Source organism: Schistocerca nitens, chromosome 10 (assembly GCF_023898315.1).
Source record: "Schistocerca nitens isolate TAMUIC-IGC-003100 chromosome 10, iqSchNite1.1, whole genome shotgun sequence".
NCBI classification, from domain to species: Eukaryota; Metazoa; Arthropoda; class Insecta; order Orthoptera; family Acrididae; genus Schistocerca; species Schistocerca nitens.
The window spans coordinates 65,884,282-65,906,469 of record NC_064623.1 but is presented as its reverse complement, the minus strand read 5'-3'; the positions used below and the strand labels follow the sequence as shown (position 1 = coordinate 65,906,469).

The following is a 22,188-nucleotide window of genomic DNA, read 5'->3' as shown; positions in this document are numbered from 1 at the left end:
GCGTTTCCAAAGTTGAGTAATATATATTATTATTGTAACACCCCAAGAAACTCGAAAACCCAAATAAGAATGTCATGATAATTTAAAGCAGGGAACAGTGTTATCCTGACAGGTACGACAACTTCGACAATAATATAACACCTTAAAGTTTTGATGAACACCAATTTCAATAATTACTGAGTATGTCATGATATAAAGGTAGAAAGAAAGAAAGACAGGTTATTTTTAATTACCTATCAAACATCACAATAATAACTGCAAATCAGTCAGACGAAAGTTAAGTCCAAAGTAATATGTCGGTCAGAGATAACATTTATTGTGAAAGAGAGTTATAAACACAGTCTAACATAACAATCATGACACCCACTACTGTAAAAGTTGTTGCCGTTTGACAGAGGGAGCGACAGTAGCGCTCCAAGCGGCAGGTAAGGCGAACGTCAGACGCGTCGTAAGCATAATGTTTGTTTGCATCCATTTCCTACCTAATTTCCGAATTATTCGAGTTATTTTCTTGCCCCCAACAGTTTGTGTAGTATCAGAAGGCATATATGTTTCTAAAAATGATTCTAAAATAAGCACAAGTATGGACAAAATCCATGAATATAGTGGCAAGCTACAACACATTCGTGAAGAAACACTTGTGATATTGGACAGAATTGCAGCTTACCACGTTGATATCAAAAGAATATAAACACACAGATTCACATGTAAGAAGCGCAGACATGTACCTCTACATGCAAAAGCGATCGACAGCTCGTTTATCGTTCTGTAGGCCTACTGTGTTAGTCATTGTCTCCTGTTGCCACAAGTACGACCTTCATCTTTATATTATTCTAAGTGGGACAAGCAACTGCCAAATAGTGGCAGAAATATGCTGAAAACATTATAATGAGCTGATTACATTACATTTCACGAAAAACCAAATATTTGAATAATTTTCAAACAATCTGTCTGTAGGCACTTTCCTTGTCCCGTAATAGTTTCGCTCCAAGTCTAGCAATCTGCACATTCTGACACTTTATACGCTTTTGTAAGACACGAACAGCTGCACTTAATCTAACCACTTTATCGTCAAATCAGGTCTGTGTTGATGATTCACACGAATCTGACACTGATACATGGAGAGTTGAACTGGCTGCTTCTGTGTCATAGGACTGTTTTACAGCTTTAGATTGACTGTCGAATCTTTGTGGCAGTTTCCTCTTCATCGTCTGTTGAGGTAGCTTATTTGGAATGTCAAACAGTGTGGGTACTGCATTCCACACGAGTTTGTTATTGCCTGCGTTCATAAACAGTTTTTCTTCGAAATGTAGCGAACAAAACCTAATATTATTATAGAGGTAAACTGGGTCTTCTTGTCTGCTATTAACTAGCGATTTTCTGCTCCTAAAACGAAACATTCATCATTTATACACATATAGTTTGCAAGAGAATCCGGACGATACAGTTTAGTAACATGATGGTATATACCTCTCAGGATCCTTAGGAAACCTAAAAAGGACACCTGTGGTTTCTTCTTCCTGTTGCTCCTGCAATTTATTGCGCTACAAACGCTCCCGATGGTAAAAACCATTGTATAAATCAAAATAAACAATCACTATTCGCTTCCACGATCGCGCCGAACTCACAGTACAACCTACCGGCCGCTTGGGGCGCTGCTGGCACTGTAGACAACAAAATCGAGGCGAAGTGTCGCGACTGATATGTTAGACTGTGGTTATAAACGCGGCGAAAAGGAAATTCAATGCGTCTACAATGTTCGATCATGGAAATGTTAGTCGGTTGCTAGCTTGCTTGCTATCAAGTCGTGAGAGAGCACCGTTCGTTATAGTACTTCAAACGAAACGCTACGAGATTGTTACTATTAAAAAAAGGTACTATTGCGTGGTAGAGATGCGCGGACTTTGTTCTCAGTTATTCTGACTTGAGAACTTGAACCGAAGTGATATTCTGATAGTGTATGACGAGTTAATAAACTCTAATTATTGGAGATATTATTCTTGGACTCAACCTTCATCAAAGTGAACAATTACAACGAAGAATGGACATAGTATCGGAGACTAAAATACCTGATTAGCCTTAAGTAGGAAACATTAATACGACCACACGAAGATAATACAAATAAGCCGATTGTAAAAGTTGTCGTAATTGTCACGATCGCCGAACTGAAAAGAATCGTAATTGACCTGATCCATCGGTGTGCGTGTGGTGTGTTGATTATAAACTAACTGCTAAGAAGGAACAACAAAAATTGTTCGTCAGTAATGGAAATCTCACGTGTTGGCTCCATAATTAATTGAACTGTGTGATAGTTGATGATCAAAATTAATTAACTGTGAACTTTTTAATTGAAAGAGTGACTGGATGAACATTGAGCATTGAATGGAGTGTTTTGCCGAAATAATATTACGATGCACGAAAGCAAGATAGCATTATAGATTATCTCTGGATTTGCGTCGTGCCGTAGTGAACAATTCTGCCCAGCAACGTAACAATAACTACTGATACTGAACCGCAAATGAATTTTTGCTCGCTTCAGTGGTGTGAGACATCGCCGGTGATGAATGATTCACTAAATACTGCAACAACTAACTAACCGGGCATAGCGAATCATAAAACCATAACAGACAATTAAAAGCAGCAGTTCGCATCGCTCAGAAGACTGTGTGGACTCGCAAACGGACTTTCATACATTACGCGAGGAACAATTTTCTATCGAGATTTTCAGGTGCTGTTCCACGCCATCCGACGGGGTCAACCATCACTGCGCGTCGCGTCTCCATTCCGCCGACCGAGCTGCAGCAGCAGCGGCTCAACATCAACAGCGACAACAAAAGGGGAGACGGGACGTCACACTATTCACTGTTCTGTTACTTTATTGTATGTGTGTGTTGCCCTAGAACCTACTCATCCATACCAGCAGTCCTCATTAGTCATTTTCAATGGCAGCGAGATTTTAATCAGAGCATCAGAGTGGACACACCCAGTCCACAACACTGACTAGAAAAAAATTCGGTGTGTGTGTGGGGGGGTGGGGGTTAAGAAACATCAGTCTTCTATTGTGGTGGTATTGATAACATGGAGAGAGAATGAGGGAGAAGGAGATGGACAGTCATAGAGGAGAAACGAGAAGATGTAACAGATGTGGAGTAGGAGGAGATTGGCAGAGAGAAGAGTAGAGGGAAATGGACAGAGAAAGGAAAGAGGAGAAGATGGGCTGAAAGAGGGGGTAGGAGAAGATCTAATGAAGGGGCAAATGAAGGAGCAAATAGAGAGACTGTGGGGAGTAGCAAGTCGATGGAGAGAAAGGCATGAGGAGATGTATAGAGAGTGTGGCGTGGAGGAGGTGAACTGGGAGAGAGCGGGTGAAGAGACAGGCAGAGAGGCAGACAGAGTAGGCGGATAGAGAGAGGGGAAGGGGGAGGTGGGCTAATAGAATTGAAAAAAAAATATGGATCTGGTGAGTGTTGGGTACTCAGTAAACAAATAAAATAATCTTCAACCTACAGTAGGACGATGTTCATTTAGCTATATGCTCTGAGTTCAAGACTGTAGCAGCACTGCCAAGAACAGTGGCTGTCCGAGGCTGAACTCCAGCCTGGTTTACAGCCATAGCCTGTTATGAGCGTTCATTATAGAGACGGCTCCACTTAGAGAACCAATTAGATCGTGTAACTAGGAAGGACATACTGGACTGAATTGGAGAGTAGCTACCTTCATGGTACAATTTGACCAAAAGGAGTGAAGCAGAGGCATTAAAGGATCGCCAGTTTGAAATGGAGGGATGAGACGGTGGAATGAAAGTTGTAGTGGGATATCGAGGCTTAACTACAGTGAACAGGTTCATATTAGTGTACGTTGCAAGAGTTATGGTGAGGTATGCTTTGCTCACGATGAACTAGCATGGAGAGCTGCACGAAAGCAATCTTTAGACTGAAGGCCAGAGCCACCACCACCATAACAACCACAACAAAAAAATGGTTCAAATGGCTCTGAGCACTACGGGACTTAACATCTGAGGTCATCAGTCCCCTAGATTTAGAACTATTTAAACCTAACTAACCTAAGGACACCACACACATCCAAGCCAGAGGCAGGATTCGAACCTGCGACCGCAGCTGTCGCGCGGTTCCAGACTGAAGCGCCTAGAACCGCTCGGCCACACCGGCCGGTACAACCACAACAACAACATATACCACTGGCTTCCGTGAGGTCGCTAATATGCACTTGTGCGGTGACGCTCGACCTTTGGGTAAGCCAGTATCCTGGTGGTTGGAAAAATTTTAACTGCCAGTCTTTGGCCAGCAACGAGAGTAGAGGTGGTGGTGTAAAGTTCCTGATCGCTGTACTTTGCCCCAATGTCTTGATTGAAATACCAAACGTCTCCGCAGTGTCTCATGAAGTGAGGGCATGTGACACTGCTGATGCTCATCGGATGGAGACATTAAGCTTGGTGACCTCCTTATTGCTATTAGCGAGGAGCATGCTATGTGCCAGCGCCAGGTTTCGCTTTCTCCCTTCTCTCAGCATCATCGTCATCATCATCATTATCATCATGCAACACAAACATTCCACTCCATTCCACACACACGCACAATACATACACGTAGTGACACGAGAACTTGTAATGGAACATTTTGCAAACAAACAAACAACAAACAATTTAAGCCTAGTTGTTACATGATGATTACAATGTTACAGATACCAGGAGATTAGGGTGTACGTACTTGCTGACATCGACGCCCTGCTTCTCGACGAACGAGTAGATGTGAGGGGTGCCCAGGGGACCCCAGGCGCAGACGGTGATGTCCAGCGCGCGGCAGAAGGCCCTGAGCTCTCGCTGCTGGAAGTAGGCGTGCATCTCCACCTGCAGGTTGGTCGGCTTGATGCGCGCGGACTCCCACACGCGCTTGATCTGGCGCGCGTTGAAGTTGGACAGTCCAATGGAGCGCGCGCGTCCCGCGTCCACCTGGGCCTCCATTGCCTGCACAAGGCGAGCACAGCGCTCCGTATCCACTCAGCTCTACTTCCAAATCTACGCTCTCGTACAGAGACTCATTCGCAAGCAACTTCCAAATAGAGTGTTACGAGGGGGTACCCAGAAGAACGATACACAAGGAAAGTGTTCCTCTGAGGCCCATTGTTAGTGCAATCAGTTCGCCCACCTACAGACTTGCCAAAAATCTGGCAGGATTATTAGCACAAAAATTGGGACATTGCGAACACCATGTTGTCAACTCTTAGAAATTTGTTGAGACACTCAAGAGGATGAAGATAGGCCCAAACGACCTAATGGTTAGCCTGGACGTTGTGTCACTTTTTATGAGGGTGCCAATACAGGATACGCTCTATCTTTTGGCGCAGCATTTTCCATCTGGAATCATTAAGTTGTATCGTCACGTCCTAACGACAACGTACTTTTCGTACTGCGATGAATATTATGAGACGACGGACAGCACAGCCATGGGATCACCACTGTCTCCAGCAGTTGCAAATTTCTTCATGGAGTTGAGGAGCAGGCTCCGCAAACTACGATATTACGGGCGCCTTTCTATGATATGTTGATGACACTTTCCTGGTATGTCCTCATGGTGAAGATACACTACAGCAGTTCGTCGATCATATGAATGGTGTCCGTCCCAATATTAAATTTACTGTCGAGATGGAGAAGCACGGCAAGCTATCATTCTTGGATGTTTTGGTTGAGCGGAAGGCAGGAGGCCAGCTTGGTCATTCAGTGTACCGGAAACCAACACACACTGATCGGTACTTGACCGCCAATAGGTTCCAGCACCCTGTACACAAGAAAGCTGTCCTGAACACGTTGGTTCATAGAGCCAAGATTATCTCTGGTGACGACCACCTACAGTCTGAATTGTAAAACTTAAAACGTGTTTTCAGGGAACACGGATACAGCAAAAGAGAAATCGCAAACGCTTTCAAGGGCCGCCGACGAAAGACACCTGGTGAATCAGTAGAAGAGACCAAACGGACGGTATTCCTGCCATACTGTGGAGCAACTAGCACTAAGTTAGGACGTCTGCTGCAGAAACATTGGCTAAGACCAGTGTTCCGGTCCGGCCCCAAGATACGAGATATGTTGCGCCCTGTTGAAGACGACATTGCTCTCCGAGTGTCCGGTGTGTATAGTGTACCTTGTGAATGTGGCAGCATGTACATTGGACAGACAATTCGCACAGTTGCTAAACGTTGTACTGACCACAAGCGCCATATAAAACAAAGGGAGCTTGACAAGTCGGCCATAGCGGAGCATTCCCTAGAAAAACGGACATAAAATGTAGTTCGAAAATACAAAAGTGTTGGCTCATGCATCTTTATATCGGGACTCCGTTATAAAGGAAGCGGCCGAGATTCGTTTAAACAACAACAATTTCAACAGAGACCAGGGATACACGCTCAGCAGGGCATGGGGGCGGGCGTTGGACATGGAAAGAAAGCAGAGACAGATGCGCGACGCTGGAGCGGCAGTTTCAAACGTGGCGCTTGCCCCTGGCGCCACCTGACGTCACCGGTGCCGCCACGTGCAACAGCTCTGCTAGCTGCCCGGGTCGACTTACGCGCGCGCGCCACATTCGATCGATCTGATTGGCTGCTGATGATGTCATCATGCATATATAAGCGAGAAACCATAGCAGTCCCGGGATCTCCGCCCCCACCCGCTTTTACAAGGCCCTCCAAATCCTTGAACGCCATGCACTCCGCCTTGCCTTCCGTATCCGCCTTCCTTCCCCCACACGGCTCCTGTATGAACTGATCCCCTTCCCCCACCTCCTCCTGTTCCTCCAACATCTCCGCATCCTTTACATTGTCCGCAGGCTTGATCCCCCCCAACTTCTGGTTTCCTCCTTCCTCTCCACCCCCTGCCCGTTGCCGCGCCTCTATCGCTGTACCCCCCAACCTCTGGTTTCCTCCTTCCTCTCCACCCCCTGCCCGTTGCCGCGCCTCTATCGCTGTATCCCTCCCTCTCTCCACCTCCACACCCTCCATCTCCTTCATCAGGGCAATTTCCAACGCCTCCCTCTCCCGGATGACGAACTTCGCCGTGACATCTACCCTTCCTTCCAACTATAACCTGGCCTTGTTCCCCCCCCCTCCCCATGGCCCCCTTTTTCCTCTTCCCTCCTTCTCCCAAAGCGGATTTTCCTCCTTCCCCCCCCCCCCCTGAGACCCTGCGCCCCATACTTACCTCTTTCCTTCCCACATCCCTCCCTACCTGGCCCTCTTCAGCGCGCCCCCCGCTCATCTCCCCCATCTCTTCCCCTCCCTCCCTTCTTCTGGTCTCCCTCATCTCCTTGCGCCTGGCAGATCCTCTGTTTTGATCATCGTCAGTGTGACACATCAGTGTTGTGTTTAGTGCTGTTTCTCCTGTGCGTCAAGAGGTGTGATTTTAATTGTGTACTGCCTTGAGGTTCGCCGTCAGTGTTTGTTATGTGCTACGCCATCCGTCGATACCTTTTATGCTCCAGTCATACTGTGCCTTGTGTTCTTTTAATTGTCGCAGTGTGTGGCTTTTTGTGTGTGCTACTTTTAAACAGTTTTTTATCTCCATTTTACAGTCACCCCGTTTTTTGTCTATTGCCTTCCATAATGTTCCCCCTTTTTTTATATCTATGGTCACCATATTCTCTCCTTTGTTATTTTTAAATGTCTTCTATTGTTTGTTCTCTGTCTTTCGGCTGAAGAGCAGCGCATATGCTGCTGCCAGTCCGCCCCGATAGGGAATTGAAATACAATAAAGAAAAAAAAAAAGCAGTCCTGGCAGTCAGTGAACTCCTGACGACGATGGAGGAGATGGCCATCGAAAGTTCGAGGATTTTATTCGAACTGACGCGGCTGGGAAACCGACAATGTTTTATTCATGTATGCCGTCGCGAAAGACTCCGAGGACACGTACCCAGAAGAAATCGAACAAATTTTTTGGTGGGCAGAGCTTTTGATGTTTTCCATCATTTTTTCCTTTCTTTAATCTGTGACTGAGTTAGGGAAACCGGTACGCGAGGGCACGTTACCTGCAGTGAGTACAGTACCTTCCAAGTGGCGACGTGGTCGGTGTCCATGTCGAGCATCACCTTGCCGTCTGGGCCCCTGGGGTAGCGCCCCTGCCCCACGTCCTGCATCCCCACGGGGCTGTGCACCAGGTACAAGTCGACGTAGTCCAGCTGCAGGGCGGACAGGGACAGCTTGATGTACTTCTCCACCGCTGACGCCCTGTTGCCCATCATTGGCAGCTGGAAATAAAGCGTCCTCCGGTCAGTGCACTCTCTGCATCGGTAGACAGGAATCGTGACAATGTCAGTACTTGAAAGACATTTACTCCGGTACGCTTGTAAGATGGTAATGCCATTTTGATTGTTACTCTACTGGCCATTACAATTGCTACACCACGAAGATGACGTGCTACAGACGCGAAATTTAACCGACAGGCAGAAGATGGTGTGATATGCAAATGATTAGCTTTTCAGAGCATTCACACAAGGTTGGCGCTGTTGGCATCACCTACAACGTGTTGACATGAGGAAAGTTTCCGACCGATTTCTCATACACAAACAGCAGTTGACCGGCGTTGCCTGGTGAAACGTTGTTGTGATGCCTCGTGTAAGGAGGAGAAATGCGTACCATCACGTTCCCGACTTGGATAAAGGTCGGATTGTAGCCTATCGCGATTGCGGGTAATCGTATCGCGACATTGCTGCTCGCGTTGGTCGAGATCCAAAGAGTGTTAGCAGAATATGGAATCGGTGGGTACAGGAGGGTAATACAGAACGCCGTACTGGATCTCAACAGCCTCGTATCGCTAGCAGTCGAGATGACAGGCATCTTATCCGCATGGCTGTAACGGATCGTGCATCCACGTCTCGATCCCTGAGTCAGCAGATGGGTACGTTTGCAAGACAACAACCATCTGCACGAACAGTTCGACGACGTCTGCAGCAGCATGGACAATCATCTCAGAGACCGTGACTGCGGTTACCCTTGACGGTGCATCACAGACAGGAGCGCCTGCGATGGTGTACTCCACGACGAACCTGGGTACACGAATGGCAAAACGTCATTTTTTCGGATGAATCCAGGTTCTGTTTACAGCATCATGATGGTCGCATCTATGTTTGGCGACATCGCGGTGAACGCACATTGGAAGCGTGTATTCGTCATCGCCATACTGGCATATCACCCGGCGTGATGGTATGGGGTGCCACAAGTTACACGTTTCGGTCACCTCTTGTTCGCATTGACGACACTTTGAACAGTGGACGTTACATTTCAGATGTGTTACGACCCGTGGCTCTACCGTTCATTCGATCCCTGCGAAACCCTACATTTCAGCAGGATACTGCACGACCGCATGTTGCAGGTTCTGTGCGGGCCTTTCTGGATACAGAAAATGTTCGACTGCTGCCCTGGCCAGCACATTCTCCAGATCTCTCACCAATTGAAAACGACTGGTCAAAGGTGACCGAGCAACTGGCTCGTCACAATACGCCAGTCACTACTCTTGATGAACTGTGGTATCGTGTTGAAGCTGCGTAGGCAGCTGTACCTGTACACGCCATCCAAGCACTGTTTGACTCAATGCCCAGGCGTATCAAGGCCGTTATTACGGCCAGAGGTGGTTGTTCTGGGTCTTGATTTCTCAGGGTCTACGCACCCAAGTTGCGTGAAAATGTAATGAGATGTCAGTTCTAGTATAATATATTTGTCCAATGAATACCCGTTTATCATCTGCATTTCTTCTAGGTGTAGCAATTTTAATGGCCAGTAGTGTATGTGTTACCGATGAGCACGTTAGAGAGAGGGCAAGTTACGTTACTGTTAAGCAATCTTTGATGTTGTCGTGACAGTCTTAGCCTCTGCGCAGTCTGATACATTCTTAAAAGGGAAACTCTCCATCGCACACCACCATCCACCCCTCAGAATTAAGGGTAAAGAGAGCCCAGTGGACAGCCAGTCAAAAACGTAACATCGATCAAGCACGAAAACAGGACGAAGCTGTACTGGACTGGGAAAAAAAAAAGCAAAATAGAAACGGTGAAGGGCCCAAGGATACGAGCTGCAATATAAAGCAGCCAGAAGCAGATGTGGCGTCGTGGTTAAGTGGTTATGGTAATGGGCTAACAAGCTGGGGAGCTGTGCTCATATCAGCTTTGTGCTGACTTTTTCTTTTTTCGCTGTTCGTTTTATTCAAATTTGCGTCTGTGTCGTGGTGTAACGTCCGTTTGCAACAGCGAGGTGTAAGGCAGGGACACATAATGACAATTGATTCTGCACACCTAGCAGCTGAAAGAAAGTGGTTTTCGAATGGGAACCGCAAACGTTTGATCACAAGGTGACAAGTCAACCAAATCTTCCAGCAGAAAACACGTCTGGTATGTCATACACGGCATTAGCGACAGTACAGGTACATTTGCCATATGATGCGAATTTCTTATCGTCGCACCTAATTTGTGTGCCAGGTAACTGAGTGACATATTCCTCCTTACCCGATGTAGGTGCTCGTATGAATGTGAATGTGATCAATCCCAAGGAAATGATGAAAACATAACAGTTTGTCACATAAGCTGCAAAAAATGAACGCGACAGTTTCATAATCACACAATTTCTCTGTGCTCTGTCAAAACATCCATTTGTAACATTTTTAAAATTGCGTTTCGTGTTGGAAGTCTTGACTCTTGAATTCCTTTTTCGTAACATAGTTCACAGCCGTTTACTTGTTGTTTTCATTTCTGTGAGACGTCTATGTGGTATCTCGCCTGCTCTCACTATTCATCACATTTACTTGCGACGGTAGTGTATTCTTACCACATGACTCATATTCTATAACCAGTGTATAGTGTGACAACTGCCAAGACTACAGAAAGAGAACAAACATTTCAATGAACGGACGGACAGCTCATAGTGTCTTCCTGAATCATGCATTAACATATCAACTGATTAAGCTGTTGAAATTCTCTGTTAGCATTGTAGCCTACTTTAAATCATTGTTCACTTTGATATGCATAGTATTGTTCAGACCTATGTTATCTGAGAAGATCACACGAAATCTTACGCTGTCTTTCTGAATACATACTTCCTTCTAAAACGGTTGTCTTGGAAAATCGTTTCGTAGGAATAGTTGCCCTCCCCATCCCACTGTTTTTCATTACGCATTACGACATTGTACCATGTGGAATGAAACAGTTTGAGTATAGTTTGGAAATTTTGTTTGGAAACAGAAACCTAGCTTAGCCGCTGCCTGCTTGATGTTTGCTGTTGTTCTTTCGAAGAATCTGCAGCAATGTTGTCAAGACGAAGTGGAAATTTTGATTAGGCCCGGGTAGCTGTTTTACTTCAGTTGCGCATTTAATACAAAGACAAACTGCACTCAGATCAGTTACAGTTCAGTACAAATTAGGTTCTGTTTGGTGAAAGGTTAGCATACGAGCTTAAGTTGGATAGCAGGTTGTGGGGACATGGTTTTGGTAACACGTACACCTTTATAGGGTGGGAGGAAAAGGTGGGCTAAACTCTACACAGAAACGAAATATAGTGTGAAGGTTACACATTGTTCTGCCCTTTTCTAAAATATATTTCTTTTTCGGGTTTGACTTGAGTTGAGAGAGAGAACAAAAGTTAAGCATTTTATGGCTAAAAGAGAAGAAAGACCGATGTGTTTGAAACGTACTGTCTTCAGTAGTCTAAAACGACATACTTTTCACACATATCAGCAATTTCAGATTACAGTCAATACAATCTTCCGATTTCGAAAATACATTCACGTTATTCTAGAAACTGAGTTGACGGAAGTTATGGAATACCCCCTAATACCGTGTCGGATCTCCTTTTCCCCGGCGTAGTCCAGCAACTCGACGTAGGGCGGACTCAACAAGTCCCCTGCAGAAATATTGAGCCAAGCTACCTCTCTAGCAGTACATAATTGCGAAACTGTTGCCAGTGCAGGATTTTGTGCATAAGACTAACCTCTCGATTATATCCCTTAAAAGTTCGATGGGATTCATATCAGGCGGCCTGAGTGGCGTAATCAGTCGCTCGAACTGTCCAGAATGTTCTTGAAACCGATCGCGAACAATTGTAGCCTGGTGACATGGCGCGTTGTCACATTCGTCAAAATCGCATCGTTGTTTGGAAACATAAGTCCATGAATGGCTGCAAATGGTCTGCAAGCAGCCGAACATAACCAAGGATCCTGTCAGTTCCGTGTAAACCAGGGCTTAACAACTGGCCGGTTTTGAGCGCGAGTACTCGCGTCTGCTCAGGCACGTGCTCGCGAGCAGCTGCAAGGTCGCTGAGTAGGGAGGGAGGGGAGGGAGGTGAAATACGTGCGCACGTTTGAATAGGGCCGCAGCATGCCTATTGAATTCGCGCCGACTGTGTAACGTTTAAAGTACTACGATCAGGTCTTAAGTCACTTCGCTGGTTAAGAATCATGTGAAGCCGCCGTTGTGTAACCCCAACCATGTTTTCGCAGTTCAACCCCCATTGGGAGGAATTTTATCTGTTTACTGAAAAAGATGGTGTTGGAAAATGTTTAGTATGTCACAAAACGCTGAATTCTTTTACGAAATTTAATTTGCAGCGACATTATATGTCGTACCACGCGAAAGACTACGGACGTGGAAAATGTGATTGACCAGATCGTGCACAGGAAGTTATTAAACTTAAAAGGACGCTATCCGAAGAAGATCTGGACAACGAAGAAAAATCAACTGAGGCAGCTCTCAGAGTGGGTTACAAAATTGCTTTGCTTTTAGCAAAATCCCTGCGCCCCTTAAATGATGACGATTTAATAAAAGAATGTTTGGTAGTTGCAGCGGAACATTAGTGTCCATCTCAAGTTGAACATTTTCGGATTGTGCCATTATCTAACATGACCATTATGCGTCGCATACAGGACATGGCAAACGACGTCCAGAGCCAGCTTGCAAATATCTGTAAAGATTTTATGGCGTATTCTCTAGCTCTGGACGAAAGTGTTGATATAACTGGAACAGCGCAGCTTGCCATATTTATTAGAGGTGTTAATAGAGATCTTCAGGCGAGGGAGGAGCTCCTCGATGTAGTAGCCATGAAGAACACTACAACCGGAGGTGATATTTTAAGTAGTGTTGAAGAAAGTGTTGAAAATATAGGATTGTCGTGGAATTCTTTAGTTTCAGTGTCTACAGATGGTAGAGGCATACACTAAGCTAATAAAATTATGTGGCACGTGTACATTCTCCTTTATTTGTTTCATTTGTCACAGTAATAATTCGTGAGCGATATCCCTGCAGGTAGCCGCGGATTTACATCGACTGGCGGCAGCTGTTGTGTACCCCACGTGACTCTCCCCACTCTCCGCTCTGGTCCGGTAGTGGGGGTAGCGTGCTCGCGCTGCTCGGTGCTCGCGCCTTGCTGCTCACAGCTTGCTCCGCGAGCACGTATGTTGTGAAGCCCTGGTGTAAACAAAGCCCACACCATTATCGAGCCACCACCACCTAGCGCAGTGCCTTGTTGACAACCTGGGTCGGTGACTTCGTGGGGTCTGCACCACACACTGACCCTGCCATCAGCACTTAACAACTGAAACTGGGACTCATCTTACAAGGGCACGGTTTTGCAGTCGTCTAGGGTCCAACTGAAAAGATCACGAGCCCAGGAGAGGCGCTGCAGGCGATGTCGTGGTGTTAGCAAAGGCACTCGCGTCGGTCGTCTGCTGCCGTAGCCCATTAACGCCACATTTCGCCGCACTGGCCTAACGGACACGTTCCTCGTACGTCCCACATGGATTTCTGTGGCTATTTCATGCAGTGTTGCTTGTCTGTTATCACTGAAAGCTCTACGCAAACGGGCGCTGATAACCTCGCTGTTGTGCGCCCTAAAACACTAATAATCATCATCTCTACGCAAACGCCGCTGCGCTCGTTAAGCAAGGGCCCTCGGCCATTGCGTCCCCCGTGGTGAAAGGTAATGCCGGAAATGTGGCTTTCTCGCCACACACTTTGTTTATCTCGGAATGTAGAATTTCCTAACGATTTCCACGCGTCTAGCTCCGACTACCATTCTGCGTTCAGAGTCTGTTAATTCCAATCAAGTGGCATAATCACGCCAGAACCTTTTTCATATGAACGATCTGAAGGCAAATGACAGTTTCACCAATGCACTGCCATTTTATACCCTGTGCATGCGGTACTCCTGCCATTTTTACACTACTGGGCATTAAAAATGCTGCACCAAGAAGAAATGCAGTTGATAAACGGGTATTCATTGGACAAATATACTAAAACTGACATGTGATTACATTTTCACACAATTTCGGCGCATAGACCCTGAGGAATTAGTACCCAGAACAACCACCTCTGGCCGTAATAACGGCCTCGATACGCTTGGGCATTGAGTCAAGCAGAGCTTGGATGGCGTGTATAGGTACAGCTGCCTACGCAGCTTCAACACGATACCACAGTTCATCAAGAGTAGTGACTGGCGTGTTGTAACGAGCCAGTTGCTCGGCAACCATTGACCAGAAGTTTTCAGTTGGTGCGAGATCTGGAGAATGTGCTGGCCAGGGCAGCAGTCGAACATTTTCTGTTACCAGAAAGGCCCGCACAGAACCTGCAACATGCGGTCGTGCAGTATCCTGCTGAAATGTAGGGTTTCGCAGGGATCGAATGAAGGGTAGAGCCACGGGTCGTAACACATCTGAAATGTAACGTCCACTGTTCAAAGTGTCGTCAATGCGAACAAGAGGTGACCGAAACGTGTAACTTGTGGCACCCCATACCATCACGCCGGGTGATATGCCAGTATGGCGATGACGAATGTACGCGTCCAATGTGCGTTCACCGCGATGTCGCCAAACACGGATGCGACCGTCATGATGCTGTAAACAGAACCTCGATTCATACGAAAAAATGACGTTTTGCCATTCGTGTACCCAGGTTCGCCGTTGAGTACACCATCGCAGGCGCTCCTGTCTGTGATGCACCGTCAAGGGTAACCGCAGTCACGGTCTCCGAGATGATTGTCCATGCTGCTGCAGACGTCGTCGAACTGTTCGTGCAGATGGTTGTTGTCTTGCAAACGTACCCATCTGCTGACTCAGAGATCGAGACGTGGATGCACGATCCGTTACAGCCATGCGGATAAGATGCCTGTCATCTCGACTGCTAGTGATACGAGGCTGTTGGGATCCAGTACGGCGTTCTGTATTACCCTCCTGTACCCACCGATTCCATATTCTGCTAACACTCTTTGGATCTCGACCAACGCGAGCAGCAATGTCGCGATACGATTACCCGCAATCGCGATAGGCTACAATCCGACCTTTATCAAAGTCGGGAACGTGATGGTGCGCACTTCTCCTCCTTACACGAGGCATCACAACAACCTTTCACCAGGCAACGCCGGTCAACTGCTGTTTGTGTATGAGAAATCGGTTGGAAACTTTTCTCATGTCAGCGCGTTGTAGGAGTCGGTGACCTTGTGTGAATGCTTTGAAAAGCTAATCATTTGCATATCACAGCATCTTCTTCCTATCGGTTAAATTTCGAGTCCGTAGCACGTTATCTTCGTGGTGTAGCAATAATAATGGCCAGTAGTATATAGGAATATCGCTATACCATGACCTTTGTCACCTCTGTGTCTATACAGATTACGCCTGGAACTGCTTCAGATGTTCTTGAGTTACTTCTGTGTCAGCACTTTTTCACCTCTGACCTCACTCCTACAAGGCCTTCGTTGTCCGTACCCCTACGGTGCCTCTTGCCACAAGGTAGGCGATATTCGTCCCAGGTTTGGTTGAAACAGATGCAGTGTCTTAGGAGGAGATGTGAAACTTACATACATACAATGATCTTTTATATAAATGTGTAGACTTGTGCAGTATGTATTGCAGTGACAACGGTTCTTAATGAGCACTTATATGTGTCAGTAATTATATGTGTCAGTAACTGCGAGCTTTGTATATATTAGCTACCCTCCTACCTTGGTGACGATGAACACGTCTTCCCGCTTGAGCTTCCCGGAATCGAACCACTTCTTGAGGACGTCTCCGATTTCCTTCTCGTTGCCGTAGGCGTAGGCGGTGTCGATGTGGCGGTAGCCAGCCGTAAGAGCCGCGTCCACAGCTTTTCCGACATCGCCTGTCGATGACTGAAACCATCACATTTATGTTCAGAGATACACCAGCTTCCAAAACAATGTGACTTATTACTTCAAGAGACATGAATCAGATATTCCTCTCAGTCGCATCACAACAGCACAACAGCTGGTGTTCATGTTAATGATAACCTCTAAGCATTACACTGAAGCGCCAGAGAAACTGATATAGGCGTGCTTACTCAAATACAGAGATATGTTAAAATGCAGTATACGGCGATGAGGTCGGAAACGCCTATATAAGACGACAAGTGTCTGGTGCAGTTGTTAGATCGGTTACTGCTCCTACAGTGGCAGGTTATCAAGATTTAAGTGAGTTTAAACGTGGTGTTATAGTCGGCGCACGAGCGATGGGACGCAGTACCTACGAGTTAGCGATAAAGTGAAGATTTTCGCGTACAACCTTCTTACGAGTGTACCGTGAATATCAGGAATCCGGCAAAACATCAAAACTCCGACATCACTGCGGCTGGAAAAAGATCCTGGAAGAACGGGACCAACGACGAGTGAAGAGAATCGTTCAAAGTGACAGAAGTGCAACCCTTCCCCAAATTGTTGCAGATGCTCGACCATCAATAAGTGCCAGCGTGCGAACCACTCAACGAAACATCATCGACATGGGCTTTCGGAGCCGAAGGCCCACTCGTGTACCCTTGATCATTGCACGACACAAAGCCTCGCCTGGGGCCTTCAACACCGACATCAGACTGTAGATGAGCAAAAACATGTTGCCTGGTCGGACGAGTCTCGTTTCAAATTGTATCATGTGGAAAGACGTTTGCGGGTATGGAGACAACCTCATGAATCCATGGACCCTGCATATCGACAGGGGATTGTTTAAGGTGGTGGAGGCTCTGTAATGGTGTGGGCGTGTGAAGTTGTAGTGATATGGGACCCCTGATACGTCTGGATACGACTCCAACGGATAACACGTACGTAAGTATCCTGTCTGATCACCTGCATCCATTCATGTCCATTGTGCATTTCGACGGACTTGGGGAATTCCAGCAGGACAATGCTACACCCAACACGTCCAGAATTGGTACAGAGTGGCTCCAGGAACACTCTTTCGAGTTTAAACACTTTCGCTGGCCACCAAACTTCCCGGACATGAACATTATTGAAAACATCCGGGATGCCGTGCAACGTGTTGTTCAGAAGAGATCTGTTCCTCCTCGTAGTCTTGCGGATGTATGGACAGCCCTGCAGGATACGTGGTGTCAGTTCCCTGCTGCACTGCTTCAGACATCAGTCGAGTCCATGCCACGTCGTGTTGCGGCACTTCTGCGTCCTCGCGGGAGGGCTACACAATATTAGGCATGTGTACCTGTTTCTTTGGCTCTTCATTATTATTTTTTTGACCATATTGCATGCATATGCAAGAAACGATTTATTTAGAGTACCCGTCATCAGAAATTGGCTCATATAGTGACACATCCTTTGTGTACTAAATTGACAGGTAGTTCTACTATTCCACAAAATAATCATAATTTTGTTTTTTAAATCATACTCTAAATAACCAAGTACAGTTTTGAAAAATGATTTTTCTGTGAACATTCTTTAGATGTATGCTTGAGACAAAGTCCGAGTAGCTATTAAAGAAACGGTAATAGTTCAAGAACTGTGAAACTACTGTCATATAATAATTTCCTAATGACCACTGTACTGATATACTTCCACTAACAATATCTAGAAAAAGACTTCGACAATGTGAAATAGTAAAAGGTGTCAGAAATTCTCAGTGGAAAGATGTGAACTGAAAAGGAACAATAAGAGTAGAAGACAAAGAACGAAGTGAGCAGATAAGAAGGGGTGCAAGATAGGAATACACCGCTTCTGTTAAATCTACACCTCGAAGAAGAAATGACAGAAACAGAAGATATGTTAAATAACGGGACTGAAATTTGTTGTGAAGCAACGGTAATGATAAGGTTCACTGATGGGACTTATCGTAGGTGAATGTGGTGAAATATTACAGGAGCTGCTGAATGCAATAGTCTAATGACTACAGAATATTGACTGAAAGTAAACTGATAACAGTGACAACAATAATGAGGTGCAGATGAAATGAGATTAGCGATAAAGTTACCAGCAATACCCGAGACTACGAAGTAGACTCCGTTAAGGAATCCTGATATCTTGGAAGCACAGTAACATATTCAGGATAAAACAAAAAGGACTTGTAGTGCTGACTAGCTCAGTCAAAGAGGGTACTGCTCTGTTGAAAGAAATATACTACCACGAAACATCATAATATTAATGCGTGAACACTAAAATTGAAGTACTGAAGCCGGCCGCTGTGGCCGAGCGGTTCTAGGCACTTCAGTCTGGAATCGCGCGACCGCTACAGTCGTAGGTTCGAATCCTGCCTCGGGCATGGATGTGTGTGATCTCCTTAGGTTAGTTAGGTTTAAGTAGTTCTAAGTCTAAGGGACTGATGACCCATAGCGCTTACAGCCATTTGAACCATTTGAAGTTCTGATTTTTAATTTCAAGTATACAAGGAGGCCAAAGAAACATACATATTTTGAAAGGTACTTTGCCACAGATGTGCACAAAGAATAAATCACGTGTGTACGTAGCCGCTGAGAGTGTTAAAAGGAAGCAGACGTCTTGATATTTATAACTGTGATGATACGCTCATCATCCATTAAAATCTGCAACACATGAACGTCGAAAATTGAAGTGCTGCCAAGGGAGGGAGGGGTGGAGAGGGGGGAGACGGGCAGGGGAGTGTCGAAGAGGGCTGGGGAGGCAAGGACATGGGAGGGACACAGTTGAGGAGGGGGTGCAGGGACTCAGGGGGGGGGGGAAGGAGGAAAATCTGCTCTGGGAAAAGGAGGGGGGAGGAGGGGGAGGAAAAGGGGGCCATGGGGAGGGAGGGGGGGATAAGGCCATGTTAAAGTTGGAACAAAGGGTATATGTCACGGCGAAGTTCAACATCCGGGAGGGGAAGGTGCTGGAAAATGCCCTGATGAAGGAGATTGTGGATGTGGAGGTGGAGAGAGGGAGAGATACAGCGAAAGAGACACGGCAATGGGTGGGGAGTGGAGAGGAAGGAGGAAATCAGGGGGTGGGGGGGATCAAGCCTGTGGACAGTGTTAAGGATGCAGAGATGTTGGAGGAAAAGGAGGTGGTGGGGGAAGGGGAAAAGGTCATACAGGAATCGTGTGGGGGAAGGAAGGTGGATACAGAAGGCAAGGCGGAGCACATGGCGTTAGAGGATTTTAAGAGGCCTTGTAAAAGCGGGGGGGGGGGGAGAGGGGGTAGGGGCAGGGATTGGTATACATCTAACATAATTAAGGACATTGAATGCAAGTGCTACTCCGAGATGAAGAGGTAGGCACCGGAGAGGAAGTTGCGGAGGGCCGCATCAAACCAGTCAGGAGACTCATAAAACAAGAGCCGCATTGGGCCATGCATTACTTGCATATCCGAAACTTCCCGGCAAAAGTAAGAATCCACTTTCGACAACCAGCCACTAACGAGAGACAGTGCCGAACTCTGCTGTGATCACATCACTGACGACTGTGTGTTACTTCCTTTTCCCACTCTCAGCGCCTATGTACACACACGATTTTTTCTTTGTGCATATCTGTGGCAAAGTACCTTTCGAATTACGTATGGTTCATTGGCCTCCTTGTACACTGAAGCGCCAAAGAAACTGGTATGGCCATGCGTATTCAAATACAGAGATATGTAAACAGGCAGAATACGGCGCTGCGGCCGGCAACGCCTATATAAGCACTTGTCACTGCAGCGTGCAGTTACTTTTTATGAAAAACTGCCGTGCAAGGTCTCGTACTGCAAAAATATTCATTTACCAGTCATGTGTTACAGATCTTAAAACTCTGTTTCTAGGATCTCCTTTTCCGGCTGGTGTGGCCGAGCGGTTCTAGGCGCTTCAGTCTGGAACCGCGCGACAGCTACGGTCGCAGGTTCGAATCCTGCCTCGGGCATGGATGTGTGTGATGTCCTTTGGTTAGTCAGGTTTTAGTAGTTCTAAGTTCTAGGGGACTGATGACCTCAGAGGTTGAGTCCCATAGTGCTCAGAGCCATTTGAACCATTTTTAGGATCTACTTTCGACCGTCATGATCTCGAACAACTTGCATGTAACAGCAGCTCAACAGCAGCTGCAAGAAAAGCAACTTTGAGGGGTAGATACCATTTAAAACGTAATATTTACGAAAAAAAACACTTAAAACTACACGACTTGTAATTACACATTATAGTGCTACTTACAGAAGGACAAAAATGAACAAGAATTGGATGGTATTTTGGAATAATAGTAAAGCATGTAAGACTGGACCCTATGAGACTCCTACCAAGACACCTCTTCAGTTTCACAGACACTGCACTCCTGTCCCACTGTGTGCATATAGAGGATGTAACGGGTATAAAAACAATTATTTTTGTATGTACACACATCAGTGTACTTTTGTAAGTCATTTTTTCTTTAATTTTCCGTTTGTTCTTCTTGCTGTAGGCCTTAAAGGCCCGATAAGGCAATAAATGATGATGATGATGAAATGATGATGTACACACATCAGTGTTTTGGTTGTTTTCCTCTGCGTCAAACAGTTTTCACACAAACACGTTACATAATGTTCTACTTGGCTGTTTTCTGCATGGTTGTAACTGCACCAGAAAGTGGACTACACCTGTCAGGTTAGTCCAACAGTTTTGCGTTCATGCAACCACACTTCAACACCTGACCTGCTGCTCAGGGCAAAGTAAACGTTACTGGCTTGATCTTGCCGAATGTACTTGGAGGTACTGACCAACCTAAAAAGCACACTAATCCATCATACATATTTGTGTGTGTTAATTTCTAAGGGACCGAACTGCTGAAGTCATCGGTCCTTAGACTTACACACTACTTAAAACAACTTATGCTAAGACCAACATACACACCCATGTCTGCGGGAGGACTCGAACCTCTGGCGGGAGGGCCCATACGTATCTGTCCCACACATGCGTGTCTTTTGTCTCATGTATTTTATAGCAGTCGACATGTACAAAAATTGGCACTCCATTACAGTATTAATGTCTCACCAAAGACATACCATAAATTGAGAACTAAATCAATTGCCGGCCGAAGTGGCCGCGCGGTTCTGGCGCTGCAGTCATGAACCGCGAGACCGCTACGGTCGCAGGTTCGAATCCTGCCTCGGGCATGGATGTGTGTGATGTCCTTAGGTTAGTTAGTTTTAACTAGTTCTAAGTTCTAGGGGAGTAATAACCTCAGCAGTTGAGTCCCATAGTGCTCAGAGCCAACTAAATCAATTGATGTTTGTTTTCCTTACCAGTAGATCGATGTTTCTTTCAAGTTGGCACATAAAGAGAGACATGTGGAGAATGCCTCATAGATTTCTCAGAGGTACATCAGTTTCAGGATTTCTGACCTTGGTTGCGCATGATGAAAGTGGACACTGGTTAAATGGAAGAAATAACACAGACCGCCCAATCTTAAATATTACTTACCGAAATGCTGTGTAGGCGCTATGGTGGATACTCTAATGGTAGGACAGAAGATGATCCATCCTACACGAGGTGTGGGGATTTTCCAACAGATGGGAGCACTGTGACATTGCATCGAGGCATCAGCTGCAAGCTAACCCAGTGTGCAATCGTGTGTTGAATCAGAGAGCAATTGTGAGGCTGTGCGCATGTTGTGCTGGAGTGTCGTTTAATCAAACAAGTCCATTGCCCCATGAATACCAGCATACTACACACATGCCCATGCAGAATATGCAGACATGCTATTTGTGTACTGGCAATGTAACATCGCCGCCCATGCGGCTCTGAGATAATGTGGGAGATGTTTCCCTGATTGACGAACTCCCTGTGCCAAGATACACTATGTGATCAAAAGTATCTGGATACCTGGTTGAAAATGACTTACAAGTTCGGGCGCCCTCCATCGGTAATGTTGGAATTCAATATGGTGTTGGCCCACACTTAGCCTTGATGACAGCTTCTACTCGTTTAGGCATACGTTCAGTCAGGTGTTGGAAGGTTTCTTGGGGAATGGCAGT

At 46.0% G+C, this 22,188-nt stretch overlaps 1 protein-coding gene across 1 annotated transcript in view; it reads right to left on the bottom strand.

Moving 5' to 3' along the window:
- Positions 1-22,188, bottom strand: part of LOC126210267 (1,5-anhydro-D-fructose reductase-like) — a 52,569-nt gene that overhangs the window by 27,156 nt on the left and 3,225 nt on the right. Inside the window, exons 2-4 of the mRNA XM_049939463.1 lie at positions 15,976-16,143; positions 8,049-8,249; positions 4,728-4,984 (exon numbers count right to left, since the gene is read on the bottom strand). Of these exons, the coding sequence (XP_049795420.1) occupies positions 4,728-4,984; positions 8,049-8,249; positions 15,976-16,143 (626 nt within the window). The remainder of the gene's footprint in view (positions 1-4,727; positions 4,985-8,048; positions 8,250-15,975; positions 16,144-22,188) is intronic.